Below are 21,534 nucleotides of genomic sequence, written 5' to 3'. Positions count from 1 at the left end.
AGAGTCCTGCTCATTGAATAATTAATCATGAACTAATGCTGTCTTGTCTTCTCTGAGAGAGAACTTTTCTTTGGTAAGTGGAAAATGCACTTACTGGATGAGGTGTGGGCAGCCTGCAGGTTCACTGTGCAGCAGGGCAGTACTGCAGTGCTTTTAAGTGTAGGGCAGATGGGTGTTTGCTTAATGTTTAATCCTTGATAGGAACCACAGAAAATGTATTTCAGCTGAGAAACCTGGCTTGTTTGTGCTCTTCACACACCTCCTGCATGAGGTTCTGTAAACACCACTGCTGGCAAAGGTGTTTGATTGTGATTGATTTTTATGGTGGTTTGGTGACTACACTACTTAGCCCAGTGGGTATTTTGCGTTAAATATTTGATTAGAATTCTGTTCCCAGGTGAACAGTCTAAAAGGTTAAGGATCCTCAGTGCTTCTGCTCTGTCTCGGTGACAGTTGCCTATAACTGGAATATCCAACAATGGAAGTAGGAACAACTTCCCTCACCCCCCTTTGCTGAAAAAGCTTTCATCCTCTGCTTTGTGGCACTTTTTCGAAGGGGTGAGTTCTTAATATTCTCAGGTAGATGGTAGCTTCTCATGTCCTGCATAAGCAGGTAAGTCTCAAATCAAATTTCACTCTGACAGCTGTGGGGAAACACAACCACTTCTTTCCTTATGAGCAATAGGGGTTTCTCTCCTCACTTCTTGATAAAGAGAGATTAGGTATCAGGGAAGGCTTTAGGGCTAAATAATCTAAATCCTACATAGGAGAAGGATTTAACCTTGTTGCCTTTGTTGACCATGAAGCAGGTTGCTCTGACTTGTATCTGTAGATGCCCAGCTTTTCCCATATGTTACCCATGTGGAACACTGGACTCTGTCTGCGTTGCAATAAAGATGTGTCTACAAGGTGACTGACTCAGAGCATTGCTAGCATGAAGTACTGCTGCAGGAGACCACCCTTCTTTGATGATTTGCATCCAGACATACAGAAAGCATCACTTTCTATTTCTTGTATCTTGCAGACGTGTGCACATCGCTATGAGAAAAGGCAGTATGTAAACACCGTGCAGGAAACCCGGGATATCATTGGAAGGTGCTATGTGCTGAGCCAGGATCTCACTATTAAGGATGATATGGATAATGGAGTATGGAGTTTTTGTGATGGTCGTTTAAGAGGCCATGAGAAGTTTGGTTCCTGCCAGCAAGGTGTTGCTGCTACTTTTACTAGAGACTATCATTATATTGTGTTTGGTGCCCCAGGCACTTACAATTGGAAAGGTATGACCTGGCTTCCTTCCTGCCTACCCTTCCTGTTTCCTCTGAGGTTGGTCAGAAGGGTCATGTCCCAAGTTTAAATTTTTTTTTTTTTTTTTGAGGGGGATAGTAGGTTTCTAATGATTTTATCCTGTTTTAACAAAATGCTATGTTTCTGTATCATAAGTTTTTACTGAAATTCTTTTCACTTTCTTTGAGGGAGTACTAAAGAATCGGTAATGCTGTACATATGTGCAAAGTTTCAGTTCTTTTTCCATGTTAGTCTTAATCTTCTGGTGGGATGGATGCTTGCTTTGAGATTTCCACACTGGAAGAAATTACTAAATTATTTTAAAGTTACTTGACCAACCTGTTTTCCTGTATTTGAGCAGACGATAGATAGCTACACTGAGATCTTTCTTTATCCTGCAGCATTCTCCACTTTATTCTTGGTAAAGTCTGGGAAGTAGTACTTTCCAAATTAAATGCTGGAGGTTTGCAGGAAGATAACAGAGCGATACTGCATGTATTTATATCTAGAACTATGGACATTCAATTTCAATGTAAAATTCAATGGATAATCTGACTAACTGCTAAGTACTCTGTATCACCTAGGAGATACTCAAAGACTTAAGGGAAAAACCCTAAAGATAATCTCTGTTATTTCACATTGAGAAGTTCTCAATATGGCTGGTTCTGTCTCTGTGATTGTTCCTGTCGCACTCATTACACCCACAGCTGTAAAGGCAAGTAAAATGCTCTTTAGAACATCTGATCCTGGAAACAGTATGTTTTCCCCCTTGTACACCTGTGTCTGCTACACGAACCATGCAAAATCTTTGAGTTAAGCTCTGGCACAAGGTGCACTTTAGGGAAAACATAATCTTCCACCTATCTATTAATGAGTCTGACCAATCTGGAACAGGACATTGAGTTCAGACATTGTTTTACTTTAATTGCAGAGAAGTGCTACAACAGTGTACCAGTCATAAGAGTACTCTTTGGTATCATGGAAAAACATGCCTGTGCTTGCCAAAATGTTAAATATGCCTATTGATAAAAGGGAAGCACACATTTTATTAAACAATAGCTCTCTTCCCCTTCAATAATGTTTTCTAAATATATCACCAGTGTTTGTCACAGTTGGATTGTTTTTTTTTTTATTCCTCCTTCTAAGAGAGGCTTTAGGAGGTTAAGAACTGTGGGATGAGTGTGGTTCCTGACAGAGTTGGAACCCATGTTTTTGTTCAGAGTTTTCTTAGTATCCAGTGTTTTCCAGATCATTCTGTGGCCTCTGTAGAGCAGCGTGAGGTTTGGGCATACAGAAATTCATTGCCTTTTGATAACACTTTCACTCAGTGCACTGTTCTGTGTTTGTCCCATTTAAACAGCGGTCACTGTCATGTTCATCATAATTAATGTTAGTTGGGAACCATTTGTCTGTTATTTTTCTCCCTTACCATTCATTTGCTTTTATTTTATCATTTCATTTCTTCAGGGGTGGTTCGTGCAGAGCAAAAGAATCAGACATTTTATGATCTGGGTATCTTTGATGATGGGCCTTACGAAGTTGGTGATGAGAGCCGCCAAGATAAGAATCTAGTTCCTGTTCCAGCTAACAGTTACTTAGGTAGGATTAAGTACGTATGGTGAATCTCTTTGGGCATCTTCCACACGTGTGATCCCAGCCTGGTGCAGTCCCACGATATGGAAACAGAAAAGGCTTCATTTGTGGACCCTGTGAATTATTCAAAATGGTTAATATGTTACATCTCCCTCCACCTTTCTGGGCTAGTTGTAAGTGTAAGATGATACTCTGCTGAGGTACCCAGAGGAGCTGCTAGTGTAATGAGAGATTTAAGAGCTGTGGAAAGGACCTGCAGAGTCTCAGGGAGTGACTATAATTGCTCTAATGGTTAAGTACAGCGTATGGATCTTAGTCCTTAGTCACAAGGTCTCTGCCATGTGGTTTCAGAAGATTTATCAAAATCTGATTTTCTGGATGTAACTGTTAAGACTGCACTTTCTCTCTCCTAGTAGGTGAGTGCAAGTTTTTATTCTACAAGTTTTTAGAACTCCAGTGGCCTTACTACAGCTCTTTAAAATACTGTAATATGAGTAGTGTTTTAAGTATGTGTGTGTTGGAGGGAGGTGAGCTTCTTGTGCTTTCTGCATGCAGGAAAGCAGAAACGTGTCCTTAGGCCATTGGGCGTTACTGTACACCAGTGAGATATGTTGGTGCAGAGAAGAGGCTGCACTGCAGGTTTGGAAAGGCCTCAAGGCTATAGAACCTTTCTGTTCCAGTGCAGACTTCTGTGGTGTATTGATCCACTGCTTTTGGCACATGTAGTAAACACAGTTCTGGTAACTTGAAACTGTAATTTCTGTATGAGTGGTGGAAAGATGAACAGATGTGAAGGGCACTGCTAATAGTAAAAGCAAGTCAAGAAAAGAGCCAACTTAGAGTTAAATATTTTAAAATAACTAGAACATAAAGTTCCATTACATATCAGCAGTAATTGCTGGGGGTAAAAAAAAACAAAACAAAAGCACTGAAAATTTGTAAAGCCTACATTGGAAAGGCAAGCCTCTTCTGGTGAACTAAGGACTGGTAAGGTGTGATGTGCTGTGGAGGTGCCTTTTGCCATGAACAGAGTAATACTGACTTTTTGCAGTTTCATAACAAATGCATTTGTCTCTTAAATGTCAGTGCTGCCTTTGATCTGTCACAGTCAAAACTACTTCCAGGCAAGCCTGTTGTTCCCTGGCATTGCTATTCCCTCTGTGTAGACAGTAAATAACCGTGGTTACAGCTGCTTTGCTTAACTACTCCTGTCTTCTCTTCAATCTTTTACTCATGTTTACAGGTCTTCTATTTTTGACAGCTGTATCTGATACTCATCCAGATCAGTTTGTATACAAAACATTGCCTCCTGGCATACAGGTGGACAGATCGGTGGATGTAATGATGAATAGCTACTTAGGTTTGTGACCCCTCAAGCTGGCAGCATCTGTCAGAGATAATGTCCAGACCTTTGCCATGATCCTTTCCCCTCCATCCTCCCTCATCTCAAATACATTGCAAGTAAAAGCATGTAAAAACAGGGATTCATATGAAGAGGAGCTTGCAAAATAACATGGCTTTGGAGAAGCACTGATTTGTCATGCATTTCTCCAAACCCTCTCATTCTTCCCCTAGATGAGACTCCCTGAGTTTGTCTGAAACTGTCTCATTGTGAATTGCTGTAATTGAGAATTCTCAGAGTAGTGGTGAAGTGTTTCAAAGGGAGGTTTCTGTCTGCTGGCTGTCTTTCTTCCTTGCAATGTGCGTAATTTTCACCTTTGGCCTTTATTAGGTACGTTGGTATATGCGGCACATCCTTTTAACTTGGGTTTTCACATATTTTTTGATGTATTGACTTCTATAAAGAATACATAAGACTAAATTAATTTGAACATGTCCTTTAGGGCTGCATTAAATCAAAATTGCAAATTTCACCATTACTGTGTAAGGTGATTCTCAAATACCATGTCCATCATCCATGTAAAATACTCTGTTCCTGCAGTACAGTTTGCATGTTTGTGGTGGATACCAACTTGTATTCAGGAAGCTTTATCATAATTTTGCCAGGGCTCGAGCTATATTCAAGTGGTAAAGTTGTCATCATTTCTACGCTGGGATGTTTACAAGTGATCTTGTATCTGGCGTCTGTGACAAATAGATCTGAGTGAGCAACGAAATAATAGGTTCTCTGGGGAAGTAGTTAACTGTAACATATAGAGGAGTGCAGCTTCGTAACCATGCCTCTGCCAGTCCAAACAGAAATGCAGAGTTCCCAGTAAGTCATACACTGGCTTAGACAAAGCTTGTATCAATATACCACTTTAATATAGTAGGGGAGTTTAATTTTCCTGTGAACAATACAAGTGGTTTGTTTGCTTGTTTATATTTTATTTCTTTCTCTGTTAAAGGTTTCTCTTTGGACTCTGGTAAAGGAATTGTCTCCCAAGATGAGATGACTTTTGTGTCTGGTGCCCCAAGAGCAAACCACAGTGGAGCAGTTGTTTTACTGAAAAAAGAGAAAAATCAAAGAGCACTTTCACTTGAGCACATCTTCGAAGGAGAAGGGCTGGCCTCTTCTTTTGGCTATGACGTTGCCGTTGTGGATCTCAATAGTGATGGGTATGGCCTGGGTTAACTCCTGCTGCCTGTGCCATTGGAGGGTGGCCAGTCTGGCTTAGTTCTGGTTTGGACTTTCACATTAAAAATACAAGGAATGCCAAATTCCATTTTCCAGGTTTTGCTGGAGGAAAGGGCGAGGATCTCGGAGAACAAGACACAGTCTTCATGTCTAATTATAGAAAAAGATATATTTAAACAATTAGTATAGACAAAGAAGAAACAAATCTCATACCAAAAGAAGGCCCTAGGAGATCCTTGCACATCAGAAAGGGAAAATAATCAGCTTGTGGTGTCAGTGGAGCTGTTGTTGCTCAGCCAGTTTAATGTACACTTTTTAGTCTTTGTTCAGCAGCAATTTGGCTAGTTGACCTTGAGTCCACAGTCTGATTAATTATTTTTCATGGTTCTTCTGTACAAGTGTTGCTTGTTTCCTTCCTTTAATTCTTAAGATGGCAAGACATTGTTGTTGGAGCCCCGCAATATTTTGACAGAAGTGGAGATATTGGTGGTGCTGTGTACGTCTACATTAACCAGCAAGGCAAGTGGGAAGGAGTAAAACCTGTTCGCTTAAATGGAACCACTGACTCCATGTTTGGTCTTGCAGTTGAAAATGTTGGGGACATCAATCAGGATGGATATCCAGGTGAGTGAAAAATTATTACAATAGAAATGTGGCCATTTCTCTAATGCAAGACTTGGAACATCTTACCCTGATCATGGCTGTGAGCTGCAGGAAGAGTAAGAATGATTTTACATGTTGTGACTTCTTTCAACAGATATTGCAGTAGGGGCTCCATATGATGGTTTTGGCAAAGTATACATATATCACGGGTCCAAGAATGGAATAAATACAAAACCAGCACAGGTAATGAACCAGCCTTTACTATATACAATTAGTCTTGCACATAATTAAAGGAATGTCAGGGCTATCCATCTTCTCCCTTTCTATTACCATTAGTGGGGTGGCGGATATGTATGCAGAAAAGTCACAAAACCCTTCAAAGACTGCACTGCTGACCAGAAAGATTAGAAATTCTTGATGTTAGTACACATTTTAATTTCTGTCCTGTGGCACTAATAATATGTAGAGAAGGAAAAAGACATGTAATGTGTAAGTTTTGGTTTTCTGAAAGAAATTTTGGGATTTGAAAATAATGTTTCTTCATTTTCTCCTTTACTACTACTTTATTTTTAAAATAATAATTTTTTTATGCCTTTTTCTTTTTTTTTGTGAGGGCCACTGTGTTCAGTTTGCAGGGTGAGAATGGAATCTGACTACACTTCTAGAAGACTGTTAGAATACTTTCTAAAATACTTTTCCAGTTTCAAATGCCTATATTGCATAACTATTGTAAAGCTAAGCTAGGCAACATGTCTATGCAAAACATTCATTTCTGGTACTCGCTGCTATTGCAAAATAACTTCTTGGAAGAGAAGGAAATCGTCTTGGCACTTTGGTGTCATTCACCTGAATACAGAGGTCCCATTTCCTTATCTCTCTTCTGTTCTGTTTGCCCCCTCTGCCCCAAGACTAAGATGTTCACTTGTTACTTCAATTTATAGCTTTTAAATGTCTGAATTCCCTCAATCTGTTTGCTCTTTAGATTCTTGATGGTGAAAAAACAGGCACCAATTTCTTTGGTTACTCTATTGCTGGAAACATGGACCTGGATAAAAATTCCTACCCTGATATTGCTGTTGGTTCCCTTTCAGATTCTGTATCTGTGTTCAGGTATTATATACTAGAACTGTAACTGGTAACACCAAGGTTTTGTGTTTATTTATTTATTTATTAAAAAAAAAAGCCTGCTTAGAAGTAACAAAAACCTGTTTGCCTCGGAGTGTATTTTTCCTTCCAGAAGCTGGAAGTTCTGGGGAGAAAAATTCCATAAGTTGGTTTGTTACTTTGTCCCCCTCTTCTCATTGAGAAGCTGCCTTACAATCAACACAGGGTAGGAGGGGGAATGTGGACGGTTATTGTGGAGCATGAGTGCGTGCCCATACACACTTGTACCCCTAGATAGAGTCCTGTCTGTACCCCTCACTTTGCCCTGTGGTAGCTCACTTGGATGTCTGTGTCCTTGGATGGAATTGAGGGTGATAAGTAATTATTTTGCCTTAAGAAAGGAGAAGTTAACTGATAGATTTGCTAGAGCTTTTGTTTGCTGCTGTTACATAAATCTAATCCTGCTTTATTGAAGATAGAACCAACCCAAATCCCTGTCCTGCAGCTGAGGATCCAGAAACCATGAGGCGTATGGCCTTGCTGAGGTTGCAGTGAGATCCACAAAGCAGTGAAGAAGCCCTGTAGATAGGATCCTTTTGGATTTCTGTAGCACATCCCTGAATTAGGAATGAGATTGTGGTCTTTTGCAGATCTTTGCTTTTTTCCCAGTTTAATGTACTGTTGAGCTGAATCAGAGTAGTGAGCAGGAAGAGGACCATCTCCACACTGGAGCAGCAAATCCTGCATCAAGTTCAGGTCTTTTGAGGTTGCTATCACATCCCAAAGGAGGAGCAGAGACTCTGCAACTGGTTATCTCAATTTTGGGGATGGAAACAACTCTGCCTTTCAGGCAGAAGGATCTTGAAATTTTCTGGTGTTTTCCTACATCTGTAAGGCGTATTCTACATCCATAAGGTGTAGAGTATCTGTGTACATAACTGGAACGTTCTTAAATACACTGAAACAGCACCCAACAACAGCAATTCATACTGCTTGTGGAAGAGAACAGAGTAGGTGGAAGGGAAGTTGGTTTGATTATTAAGTGTTCTGCTTACTTAAAAGGAATTTTAATCATTTGCTGATCAGGGCGGTACAAAAACCTGTATAAAGGAGAGAACAAAAACATTTGTGGTGACTGACTATGAAATGGGAGGCCCAGTTAAAAGAAATCTGCTAGATAAAGGGGAGGTGCCTTACTGGCCATGCTGAACAACCTTTAGGTGCTTCCACAAGAGCTGGATCAGCTCATTCATATGTTGATGTGAATTGTCTTTTCTTGTCCCTTCCAAAAAGGAAGAGAAAGGAAAAGTTGTCAGGCTGAATTGTGGTTACACCTACATGCAGAGGAGTCGGGAAATTAAAGCTGTTCTGAACATCAGTCTGAGCGAACTTTAGTACTTACACTTGATCCCAGGGGCTGGATTACCACTGGGGTGGGAACCATCACTTTGAAATTTCTGGTAACAACCAGCAGAACGTCACATTAATGTACCGTGCTTCTGTCAGGTATTTAATACAATCGTAGTTGTCTTTTGTGACTAGCTTTGCTTAGCTTTAAGTGTTTTTATTTTTCTAACCGTTATCAAAGCCAAACTCTTTAGTTTCTTGGGGTGTCTTTGTTGCAAATCAGTGGACGCATGGAAGGCATCTGGGATTCACATCAGTTATTAATCTTGACAGAAATGTTTCCTTCCTTTTTCTACTCATTCTTTTTGTTCCCCACTTTTCCCCCAAATTAAGGTCTCGGCCTGTGATAAGCATTAGAAGAAGCATTATGGTTCAGCCTGACAGAATTGATCTAAAGAAAAAGAACCCTGAGGACCCCAGTGAAATATGGTAAATTTAAAACAAACAAACAAACAAACAAAAAAACCAACCAACCAACCAAACAAAAAAAACAAACAAAAAACCCCACAGATGTCCCAGTGTTTTGAGTTTTCCGTTGCAAAATACGTTCAGTCAGTGATGTTGAAGTGAAAGGCTGTGACAGGCTTGCAGGCTAAGCAGATTGTATTTACCTGTCATCAGTTGGACTTTGGAATTCGCTCCGAGTACTGTACTAAAGACGTGTGCAGTATGTTCTGTTCAGAAAGTCCCATTTCAAAAATTGTCATGCTGCCATGTAAGACTTCTAACACAAGTATCTTAGCTTGAAGAGCTTTCTCATGAGTAGAGATGTTAAAGCAAATGCCAGAAAATAATTTTTCTAGTTGCTTAATAACCGTTTCTTTTTGCTTTGTAATTCAGCTTAGTAAGCAGCAAATTACTTGTTCTAGCACAGTTGTAAGACTGATAGCATCAGCCAATGGACTGTTTAAACTTTTCAGTTTATTGGATCATGCCTTTATTAAAGTTAATATTCATTTCTTGGCATTTTTTTACAGGATAGATGTGAAAGCATGTTTCCAATATACTGCAAACCCCAGTGATTTAAATCCAAGAATAAGTAAGTTTTGAAGCTAAATATTTTTGATCTTTGTCATGTGGCTTATTTTTTTTCTTTAGAGGGTAACATGGAAGAGTAGTACTCAAATTAATAGTGACTCATCTCAGACTGTGACTGTCAAATTTAAAATGTGACTCAACAGTATGGTCAATCAGTTATTGTACTATTTGTATTTAGAGTAACACGTCTTTGGAGTCATGCTGGTGTATTGGGAAGTTCTGTGCACGACAGACTGAACTGAAACTTTCTTGTTAAAATAACTACCTGTGAGCAAATGGCTGCACCACAGAAAACTGTAGGATTTTGAGAGGAAACAAGAAGAATTTTAAGCCCAGACCTCCTTCTCCTCCTGTGTTGTCCTGTGTTTGTCAGTTACCTGTAAAATCCAGAGGATCTGCCTGAATAAGGTCCTAGTCCTTCAACAGGTCAAGTGGTTCCAGCTCTTGGGTTTGGCTCAGGTGTGTGACCCTCTGCACGCTCCCAGGGGCTGGCACACTCTGTGAAAACACAGATGATCAAAAAATGCACAGAGTTCAGATCTATCGAAACATGCCTCAGCACACAACTAGAAAGCTCTACTCGCACTTTTGCTTTCATTGCTAAAATTAACAGTGTACCTTGACCTCAAAATCTGGATAGCTGCTTAGATGCTACATGGACCTAAATCAAGGACAGCAGTCAGAGTAATTACAGTTTTCTATCTCAGCCCTCTGCTGGCTCCACAGCAGCAATTGCAGCTCCTCCAGCCAGCTCTGCATGCTGGTGAAGCGATGGGCTACTTTTGGAATAAAAAGATTCGGTTTAAAAGTTTCCCTTGGATACATGCACAGGGTACCTGGTCCTCAGCTGGAGAGGGACAAAACTGACACAGAAAGTTTTGTAAAAAAAACTGAAAAGAGTTTGTGAAGCCCATCACTGGCTGAAACAGTCTTGTAGAAGATCTTCCTCTAAGACCGTACCTGGGGAAATTAAAGTTCTTCTTAATAAGGCAAGGGTTCTCTTTTACAGTGGTCCATTTTATTTCTTCATACAGAAATCAACTACACCTTTGAAGCAGAAAATGAGAGGAGGCAGTTAGGCCTGCCATCCAGGGTACGTTTTAAAGACCACCTGTCCAATCCATTCACTGCAAGTACAACCCTGAGGGGGCAGAACTCAAGAGAGTGTGTGACAACCAAGCTTGTTCTGCAGGTAAGGCAGAGCATCTTATTTTTATTTTTTTTAGATCCATGTAAAACAAAAGCATGCTCTTTTTTTTTCAGCCTCATGGTACCTTTGTATAGAACTTAAAAGTCACATCTAACATAAAGCTTGAAAACTAGAAAACGGCTAGAATTGAGTAGTACCTGGCTATTCCCTGCACACCTGCTGCTTCCTTCTGTTGCCTTTCTTACAAAGTATGAATAAAAGTTGTGGCCACTGTAGCATGCTCTGGAGGTCAATAGAGCTGAACTAATTTAGAACAGTAGAGAAGGGAATAAATGTCAAAAATGGAGAGCTGTTTCCAGCAGAAGTAACAGTTACAGAGTTTACCGGTGTGACTGGCTAGGATAAGAATTTTAACCCATGGCTTTTGGAGGGGATGAATGGGCAGGACAAGAAGGCATGGTATTTGCTCTCTGACTTGGCTGCTGTGGTGGGCATGCTCCAGGACCTGAAGAAATTCTTTATCTGGCTCAGCACAAATGAGCTAGCCTCCAAGGTTGCTTTTGACCACAGCAAATTAAAGAGCTTGAACTTGCACAGTAGGGAGAGAGAGTGTTATTTTACTGTTGCAGTGTGAATTTCACTTACCTGAGTTACCATCTGTTTTTCCTAGAAATTCTTAACAGTGAGAGAAATCAGATTGGGAAGCCAGGAGGAGAAAGTTAAAAAAAAAAACAAAAAAAAAAGAAAAGGGACAGTAGGGCCAGGCTCCTTGTGTTCTTGCATATTTTTAGAAAATGTTTGTGCATAGTTTTAATACTGCAAAACGTAGCAGAAAGGATTTTGCTTTACTTCTTGTTCTAAAATGTTTATCAACAGCTAGTCTTTTTTTCCCCTTCTCTACACTGTACACTAACTGTGCTATTTAAAATATTTTGATAGGACAAAATTAAAGATAAGCTGCGCCCCATTCCAATCTCAGTCAGTGTGAAAATTGTTGGCCTGGAGTCTAGCTCACCATCCACAAGAAAAGAGAGAGCGCTTCCAGATCTTACACCAATTCTAAATTCAAATGAATCTGCAACAAAGACCACAAAGGTAAGCCTTTGGTGGCACGTTTTCCCATAAATCTGCACTTAGATAAATCACTGAATTTAAAAGACTGTAGAAATCTAAATTATGACCAAAGGAAATGACTGGGGTGGCATTTGGCTTGTAACTACTGGCTTATATTTTATATTTTGTTACGAACTTGTTAGAAAATCTTATGAACTAGATCCTGTGCTTCTTTTGCAACAGAAGTGAAGATGGTATAGCTGCTGGTGTTGTGGGCTCTTTTTTTTGTTCTCAACAAGTTGAGCAGGAAATGTACTTTTGATTAAAATTGGATATCCATCATCTCCTGCTCTGATGACTGGGCACACATAAAAAATAATGTACAGTTTAATTCTTCCATGGTTAGGATGCTGTAACAGCATTAGAGGTCTGCAGCAGTGATATAAAAGAGAGGGAATATCTTGGGTAAAAGATCTCCTTTCCTCAGTGCTCACTGAAGAATCACTCTTATGGATGTTTTTTGTTATTAGAAGTGTACCTCTGACTTAGAAGAGGTATCTAACTCTGGTTTTTTAGTCACGTTAGCAGCATCAAGGGCTATGTCTCACAAATAAAAACTCTCTTGGCAGGCAAGAAGTAAGAGTCAGGTTAAAATCTTACTCTATCCAGGAAAGTGTCTCCGAGTTCTCTTTAGATGCTTTATGTAGCACACATCAGAAATCTTGTTTTCAGGTAGTACCATGTGGCATGCAGTGACAGTGCGTTGGTTTTGTTCAGGTGGAGTTCTTAAAAGGAGGATGTGGAGAAGACAATGAATGTCACAGCAATCTGAAACTTCAGTACCGGTTTTGCACTAGAGAAGGAAATGAAGACAGGTTTACTTACTTACCCATGTAAGCCTTGATTGCTGAAATTCCAACTATTAACAAGTGCTTAAAAAAAACTTCCAGGGGATGGTTTTGGGAGACAGAGCAGCTCTGTTTTGTTAGTCTGGCAAAAACAACCCTGTGCAGTAGTGCTGTCTGCCAGGGTGAGGAAGGAGGGGGAGTGGGCATGAGCTTCACAAGAGATGTGTCACAAAGTGGCCACAATTGTGCAGGTGCAGGCCAAAAGTTAGAAAAACCAAAAAAGTTTCTGACCTGGAAAAATTAGATTCTAGAATAGCTTTGTAGTCATTCATTGTGCGTGACACTGTTAACTATTTTTGAGATGAAATTTGATTGCAAGTGTGACAATATGATATACTACAGTCTAGTAGCCTAAGACAAGAAGTTAGAGAAGTGAACAGAGGAATAATTTCACCATGCACACACCTAACACCCCTCTGCATCCCCTCTTCCTAGAGGGGCAGTGAAATTAGAAAAGAGGTGTAAAACAAATAAAAGGAAACATGTTTACTTACTGCCAGCAGTCAACCTGTAGCAGTGAGTGTCACAACCTGACTCAGAAGCCAAAACCACATCTGCCTTACAAGAAAAAAGTAGGTCAGTAGATTTTTTCAGAGACAATTAATCACTGTTAAACCTGAGCCAGATGCAAGGCCTGGTTCAGAAATACTATAAATTCTTGATTACTTGAGGGGTATATAGGTCTGATCTATCTTGTTAACTGCTGGCCACTTTCAGAGACATAATATTGATCTAGGGGAAAAAAAAACCTGCAACCATTCATGTGTTTATGTTCTTGCAGTCATTCTTCTGTAATAAAGGGAATTAGACTTGGTTAAACTTTAGTAAGAAGCAAACTTTCATACACATATTTGCTTTCCTAATGCACACAACCCTGTATACTCTGTGTAGTGAAAATGGCATGCCGGTGCTTGTTCTGAAAGATCAGAAAGATATTGCCCTGGAAATAACAGTGACTAACAGTCCGTCTGATGCAAAAAATCCACAAAAGGATGGTGAAGATGCATATGAAGCTAAACTAATTGCAACTTTTCCGGACAGCCTGACGTATTCTGCATTCAGGGAGATGAGGGGTTATCCTGTAAGTATTTTTAAGAGAAAAGATACTGAATTTTTTTAAACATTCTCAGCATATTTTTACTTTTAAATGTATTCTGTTTAATCAGGAAAAACAGTTGACATGTGGGGCTAACCAAAATGGTTCTCAAGCAGAGTGTGAACTTGGAAATCCTTTCAAAAGAAATTCCAATGTAAGTTGCACCTGTTTTATTCATGTTATAAAATTTGATTCTGGACTGCAGTCATCCAAATTTCCTGTGTGTCATAACTGGAAATTTTATTTGGATCCGTCTTTTTAAGCCTAGGACTTGATAGTGTATTTCTGTAATACTGCGTATATTAATGCATTTTATAAAATGTTCACGTATTTCATGGATGTTCATTCTTGTCTAGGTAACCTTTTATCTGATCCTAAGTACCACTAAAGTCAATGTTGATACAACAGACTTGGACATTAACCTGAAGTTGGAAACGTAAGTTGTTTTTTATGTGCATGTACTATTTTTATATAGTTGTAAACATTGCTAAATATTTTTTTTCAATTCACAAAAGCAATTTAATAGTAAAGTGAAAACTACTAGATTTGTAAAATAAACATCACTCTTCCCTTTTCATTGTAGAACAAGCACTCAAGTTAATTCAACTCCAATTACAGCTAGTGCTAGAGTGGTTCTTGAATTGCTTTTATCACTCACTGGGTAAGTGTTGATAACAAGACAAATGGGCTGGGGATGACAGTTTTGGTGCAGACTCCATTAAAATGTGATGATTCTCCTTCCTACCCAAACAGAGTCGCTAAACCTTCTCAGGTATATTTTGGAGGTAACATTATTGGTGAGAGTGCGATGAAATCTGAAGATAATATTGGAAACCTGATTGAGTGTGAATTCAGAGTGAGTAATTTAGATTAATGCCAACAGCTGTTTTTAAGCAAATTAACAGATTCTCTCTTTATGCATTTAAAATTGGATTTTAAATCAAATCCAGTTTAAAAAATGGATTTAAAATTGGCTCGTCTTGTCCCAAAATCCTGACTTCCTGATCAAAACATCACGCAGTCTGACAGCAGACTCGAGCTTCTTTAGGCCTTGACATTTTAAGAGAGCGAAAAATAGGTTGAGAAACAATTTCCAGACCTAGGAGAGCAAGAGCTCCATCTTTCTGTGTCAGAGTTCATCCTAAACTTGCAGCTTGCTTCAGTTATGTAACCTGAATGACTTGTTAACTCTACATTAGAGTTGTTTCACATGAAGGTAGATTTCTAAAAATCAACAGCTTAAGGAGCTTGTTAGGGAATTTTAATTCTTTTATGTTTAAACTCTGTATTTACTTGCTATCCAAGCATGCTAAGTTTTAGTGTATATACTCTGTCTTTCAGCTGTCTTCCATCTCCTTTTAAATTACATGTTAGCTGCATGCTTAAATAACACTTTCAATAAAGAAGAAAATGCCTTTAAAAAGTATTTCAGAGTTTAAAGAATGTTTGTTTTAACAGGTAACTAACTTGGGCAGACCGCTGAAAACATTTGGTACTGCCTCCCTGGACATCCAGTGGCCAAAAGAAATTAGTAATGGCAAATGGCTGCTTTATTTGATGAAAATAGATTCCAAAGGCTTGGAAAAAGTCTCCTGTCAACCTGAGAATGAAATCAACAGTTTGCATGTTGCGGTATGTTACCCTGTCTTCTCTTTGTGAATTAGTACAAAGTGAAAGCGCCACAGCACGTGACAGTAGGGCACGAGAGATTGCCTCCAGAAAGACTTTGTCTTAAGCAGCTCACAAGCACAATACATGAGCAATATATTGAGGGTTAAGCTCATTAGGAGAGACTGTGACAGCTGCTGAGGAGAACATGCTGAAGGACAGATGCTGTGTCACTGGTTTTGCAGTGGGAACTGTTGTCATATGCTCTTTCAGGATGAAATGACTGATTGCTTTAACAGATTTCATCAGCATTACTGAAATCTGATCAAGCTCTTACACAAAAAACAATAAACAGTAAGATTTCCCAAGCCTCAGGGAATTCCATATACTTTTTTCAAACAGAAAGAGTTTGCACTTAACTTTACCTTTTACAACAAATAAAAAAAAAATTTCTCAAGCAGTTTTCATAGCCCTTCATTGTGCCTATCTAGCAAGAGATTTTTTCCTGAATCCTGAGCCTTAATTCCCCACCCCACACCCCAGGTAATTTTAAAATCATTTTGGGAGTTTTCATTTTTACCATTTAAACTGCAGGCACAGAAACCCATTCTTGTCAGATCACTATATAGGCTAATAAAACTGTGACTGCAGTTAATATACAGTTAAAAGCCCAAAACAGCATCTGCTGAACTTAGCAAAATCTTGCTCTTTTAGCATAGCAACATTAATATATCCTTTATATACAAGAAAAAAATTATAGCACTGAAAACTTTAGACCCCTCCTGACTTAAAGTAGTCATCTTTTTTTAGGTAAGCCTAAATTCTAGTAATTGTCCTGTCTCTAGTATCAGCAATAAATGTAGATAAGTAGGGATATATAATGGTGCCACTCAAAGTGCTGATCTTGGAACAAAATGGTCACTGAACTCCTGTTTCTCTTCTTGTATGGGCTCAGAATCAAGAGAATTAACAGGTACTTGTGGTAACTACTAAAACTTTTTTTTTTTTTAAGGAATCCCGTAACTCAAGAAGGAAACGTGAGATTGCAGACAAGCAGATTACAGACAGCAAGGCGTTTTCTTTCTTCTCAGAAAGAAAATACAAGACCTTGGTAAGCCTAGTGCACCAACTGTAGTCTTGTCGGATACCTCCCCCTGCACTTGTAAGAGGGCCTTTCTGAGTTTGGCAGGGTGAAAGAAGGTCTCTTTTCTTTGTTTTTATCTTAAATCCAAGTATTGATGCTTCTAAAAGTTGACCACTTAGATTACCTGCTGATGGGAAATAGGAAAGAGTTTCTGTATTACATACATTAAAATAAACAGGTAATAGCATTTTCCTGTTGCTGTCAGCACAAACAGATTTTGATTCTTGCTCAGAAGTATGCATATAATCCACTTTTTAATTGGGGGTGGGAGGGAAGTTGTGTGCGTTTAAACAGTTTGTGAGGATGTGTTTCTGTTCACGTGTAGAAATTTGTAATTGCAGGACTGTAACGTGAATGCACGCTGCGTGGACATCAAGTGTCCCCTGAAGGGTTTAGATAGCAAGGCATCCATTGTGCTGCGCTCCAGACTGTGGAACAGCACCTTCTTAGAAGTAAGTCCTCTTACCTGCCATTTTGGAAGGTCAGAGTCCTTACCCATTCTGTGTCTCATGTCCATATTTTATTTTGGAACAGGAATACTCCAAAATGAACTACCTGGACATTCTTGTTAGGGCTTCAATCAGTGTTCCTGCTGCAGCTAAGAACGTTAAACTCACAAATGAAGTTGCTCAGGTAGGTTTAACATTTAATACTAACCCTATGTTATGGTTGTCATGTTTCTAGCTTATTTCAAAGACCAGAAAAAAACAAACAACAAAACATTTTAAACCAAATGTAGCTAGAAGTTTGTTTTTTTAACTGAGTTTTGAACTATTGCTCTTACCTTTTAATGGGGTTGGCAGAATTCGCTACCGTATTGATATGGTACCAGTAGGAACTTTTTCTTCAAAACCATTTTGTAGATGAGAGAGAGAAATCTTGTTGTCGAACAGGCAAGACTTGTATCAGTTGCAGCTGTATATTGAACACGGATGATTTTGAAATGCTCTTTCCATCTTCCCATGTTTTTTCTCTCCTTTAGGTTCGTGTTACCGTCTTTCCTGCAAAACCAGTAGCACTTTATACAGGAGTACCTTGGTGGATCATCTCGGTGGCTATTTTTGCTGGAATACTGATGCTTGCACTGTTGGTATTCTTACTGTGGAAGGTGAGTTTTTATTCCTCTGGTTGACAAAGCAGCAAATATTAAATATTTTGCTTTGTATTTGGAACTCAAAATAGAGCAAAACTGCCCAAACCATACATTACATTGATGAGTTTCTCAATTTGACAACATTTGGAATGAAAGTGATTACAAGGGAAGACTTGTTAGGAATTTTTTCTATTTCTGCATCCTTAAAAGGAAGTTATTTTGAGCTCTAGGTGAATCTTCAGACAAATGTTCAGAGACCATACTTACTTTGATGCAGATGGATACAGCTAACTGGGGCTTCTACAGTTAGGTATAAAACTTCATGTGAACTATCTACAAACGTTTTAGCAGGGCTTTGGTTCTCATAACATTAGAACTGTCACTGAACTGATAGCAGCTTAAAATAACCAAACCCTACAGAAAAGACTACACAGCCAAGTGTGATGGTAAATTTCTGTAGAAGCAGCTTTTTACTTGAGAAACCTTAAAGGAGTAAATAAGTGTGTATAACAAAAGGTTAACAATTTGCAGAAGAAAAAATCAAGTACCTATTTTTTGAACAACCTTTGTCATTTTCACAACTAACTGTCATTCCAAGTTGTAACAGAGTAGTCCTTTATTCTTAGTTTTTACAGGCACAGGCAGTTAGCATTTGCTGTTAGGGAAGAGCAGCAGGTTATTAAGAAAGAAGAGGTGAAGAACAGGCTATTTATCACTTCTTTCTTCTGGAGAAACTGCAGTAATTAGCTTTGCTGAGGAGCTACTATTTGCTGTGGATTACTACTCACAAGCAAGTTCTGACTTCCTCATTTTCTAATAAATGCCCAGCAGCTGCTGCACATCTTCCTGATGAATTTAGAGTTTGGGCCGTTGGGTTGTAACTCCTTGTGTTTTATTGCACACAAGAATATACACATTCTTCACATGCACACACATAGCATAAAACACTTCTTTTGATGACACTGTGCTATCTTATTCCCAAGATTCCTAAAACAGACAAACATGGTACATCAGGGACAGTTACACAACTGGTTTGAGACAAATGCTTGTGCTGTGTGGGTCAAAGCGTACTCATTTTCGTTCTGCCCTATCTCTTTGCCTGTCCTGTGCACTAGTCCACAAGCAGGTTTCTGTACAGACTTATTTCTGCTTGTCACAGCCAGCTTGTAGTTGCTATGTACATACTTTGTAGTAGCTTTTCTTGAAAAAAACAAACACAAACAAAACAAAAACAAAAACAACCAAAACCAACAGGTGCATTATAAATTTATCAAAATGCTTCTGAAATGATATTCTTTACCTCAGGTAATTCTATTATTTTACAGACTGAGTTAGCCCGAGAAGTTCTCATACCTAAAAACAGCTGAGTTCTTGGAATTGATTTTCTTTTTTAATGATTTTTTTTTCTTTAGCCTGTGAAAGGATAACACGGAGATTGTTCAGAGTTAATTTAAATCACTTTAATAGATTTTACTTCTTTCAGTCCACAAAAATTGACTAAATACCTTGCTTCCTTGTAGTGTGGTTTCTTCAAGAGAAATAAGAAAGATCATTACGATGCCACATATCACAAGGCTGAGATCCATGCTCAGCCGTCTGATAAAGAGAGGCTTACTTCTGATGCATAGTATTGATCTACATCTGTAATTGGTAATTGATACTTTTTAATTTTTAGCTGTGGCACATGCTGTGGTTGCAGTGGCTAACTATGAAGCTTTTACTGCATTATGTTCTATTAACTTTTGGATTCTGTACTATCATACTTGCTTGCTCATTCTGTCAACGTATTTTCAGCTTTTGGTGCACATGAACAAACAGGTGTTCACCTGGGTCCATAAAGCTTGTTTATTTCTTCAGAAAACATACTGATCTGTTACAATGGTTTTTATTCTTTTTTAAATTTAACAGTACAAGTTTCACTGAACTTGAGAGATGGTAATCAACACTGCAGAGTTAAGGTTTAAAGCTAAGAGTACATGGATGATAGATAAACTTGCTTTACTAACCTTCAGTGCATGCTAAAAGATAAATACTGCTTGTCATGAAAAGGGTTTTCATAATAAGAATTTATTGCTGTGGAAACATCTTCCTTCAATTCTAAGGTATACGTTTCTAGGGACACACTTTCCTCTGCTAAATCTACTAGATGCATGACGATTTATGCTACTAGCAACCTTTATTCAACTTAAGAGACTACATGCACATACATTATATTACTAAGTGATGCTTATTAATGTAATTAATTATTAATTACATGATTGTTAGTGGTGCTTTGGGTGAGGAGGGGGGGAGGAGTTCTTAAGTAAAATAAGTGAAAACATGTAATGGAATCTGAACTAAGAGGTGGCTAAAGATTTGGTCTATGCCTTGATGTAGAGGTGGTTTTAACTTCATTTAAGCTCTAATATTATTTTTAAAAAAAATAAACTAGCCAACTAAACTAAAAAAAAACCCAAAAAAAATGACCCAAAATACAATGAACAAAACCTTGCCACTTCAGTTTTTTTTTTTTTTATGAGCATCTTAATGACAGCTGAATGGTGAAGTGTCTCTTAACCCTTAATCTTGACATCAGTCACCCATAAGCATGTAAAGCTGAGTGTCTGCCACTCACCATCTTTGTAACACTGTGGCCAGAATTCCATTTTGTTTTGAAAATTAATTTCAGTCCATTCTTCAATATTTAGCATACATTTTTACAGTGGCTTTAGAAAAAAAAAATTGCCAGGCACAAATAAGCTCTACTAAATTTCTTCTAGGGAGTCTTAACGTTGTGTCCCATTATTTCAAGTTATATCCATTATTTTATCCTGTGGCAAACTAGGCAAGGCACGTTCTAATACTGCATATGTGTCGTTAGTTTGGGTGACTGCAGTTGAGATGGTGCTTTGAAAAACAAGGTTCCTACTGTAACTTTTCTTGAAGGTGCTAGAAATCTTTCTCTAGGTTTTTAAAGGTACATCATGTCACCATACCTGCCTTTGATTCAGGACAAGCAAGCTTTCCTGAACTGTAGCATTAAATTCTCTCATTATCTGAATGAACAGCTTTATAAGACAACTTAAAGTACTTCTAAAGCAAATTTAGAAAGTTAGCAGAGGGGGTACTTTAAAGTTACTAGATCACCACCAGGTTGTCCAACTGTGCCATTTGTCTTCAATTGCTGCTGGAACAACTAAAGTAGACCTGCTGGCTCACAGCTTTTTACAGCTACATATGCTACATTCTTGACATATGTATTTTTGGTTTTAGTTTTCTTATCTGTACATCTGTGCAAAGGAAGGATTTACTACCTCTGTAGTTGTGGTATCTTGGCAGCAACTTAAACCTAAACTGCTCTTTTTCTTCCCTGCCCCAGTGCGGGTTCTTCCGGCGCTCCAGGTACGAAGACAGCGTCCCCCGATACCACGCTGTAAGGATTCGAAAAGAAGAGCGACAGATCAAAGATGGGAAATGCAAAGACCTTGAGACAAAACAGTGGTTCACAAAATGGAATGAAAATGAAAGTTATTCTTAGGGAAAAAATATTTTTATTCACAAAGTTCACATAGAGGTTAAAGTTTTCATTGATGGAATACTGATGGAGTTAGACCTATGAACACTATGGACACACACCATTTGATTTGTAGATATTACTTCTTGCATTGAGGCTTTTGTTTGCACAGTTAAAATTGCTTCAAACAACTTTCTTTGCATTATTTAATTTCCAGACTGCCTCTTTCCCCCTTCAAATCTAAGTCACGCTTTAGAAGATACTGTGTCGATTTGGGGTCTTTTCTGCCAAGTATGCAAAACCACTCCAGCAAAGCTCTCCCTTTGATGCTAACCTTCCTTGTTATGCAAGGAGTCCATGGTTAAGGTCAAGACAGGTT

The 21,534-nt window shown here is 38.7% G+C and overlaps 1 protein-coding gene across 1 annotated transcript in view; it reads left to right on the top strand.

Annotated features, from left to right (window-relative positions):
- ITGA6 (integrin, alpha 6) overlaps positions 1–21,334 on the top strand; it is a gene marked incomplete at its 5' end in the record, with an annotated part of 22,717 nt that extends 1,383 nt beyond the window's left edge. Inside the window, 23 exons of the mRNA XM_008945572.1 lie at positions 1,025–1,280; positions 2,755–2,886; positions 5,229–5,439; positions 5,889–6,082; positions 6,216–6,304; positions 7,044–7,171; positions 8,906–9,001; positions 9,550–9,611; positions 10,645–10,802; positions 11,700–11,855; positions 12,591–12,706; positions 13,613–13,802; positions 13,888–13,971; positions 14,174–14,253; positions 14,401–14,478; positions 14,571–14,673; positions 15,276–15,449; positions 16,438–16,536; positions 16,911–17,021; positions 17,104–17,202; positions 17,552–17,677; positions 19,183–19,312; positions 21,021–21,334. Coding sequence (XP_008943820.1) covers positions 1,025–1,280; positions 2,755–2,886; positions 5,229–5,439; positions 5,889–6,082; positions 6,216–6,304; positions 7,044–7,171; positions 8,906–9,001; positions 9,550–9,611; positions 10,645–10,802; positions 11,700–11,855; positions 12,591–12,706; positions 13,613–13,802; positions 13,888–13,971; positions 14,174–14,253; positions 14,401–14,478; positions 14,571–14,673; positions 15,276–15,449; positions 16,438–16,536; positions 16,911–17,021; positions 17,104–17,202; positions 17,552–17,677; positions 19,183–19,290 — 2,850 coding nt within the window. The remainder of the gene's footprint in view (positions 1–1,024; positions 1,281–2,754; positions 2,887–5,228; positions 5,440–5,888; positions 6,083–6,215; positions 6,305–7,043; positions 7,172–8,905; positions 9,002–9,549; positions 9,612–10,644; positions 10,803–11,699; positions 11,856–12,590; positions 12,707–13,612; positions 13,803–13,887; positions 13,972–14,173; positions 14,254–14,400; positions 14,479–14,570; positions 14,674–15,275; positions 15,450–16,437; positions 16,537–16,910; positions 17,022–17,103; positions 17,203–17,551; positions 17,678–19,182; positions 19,313–21,020) is intronic.
- Between the last annotated feature and the right edge of the window lie 200 nt (positions 21,335–21,534).

This window comes from Merops nubicus, unplaced genomic scaffold (genome assembly GCF_000691845.1).
Source record: "Merops nubicus isolate BGI_N331 unplaced genomic scaffold, ASM69184v1 scaffold8708, whole genome shotgun sequence".
Taxonomy (NCBI): domain Eukaryota; kingdom Metazoa; phylum Chordata; class Aves; order Coraciiformes; family Meropidae; genus Merops; species Merops nubicus.
Note: the sequence above shows the minus strand (reverse complement) of the source record. Positions and strands in the feature narration are given on the sequence as shown.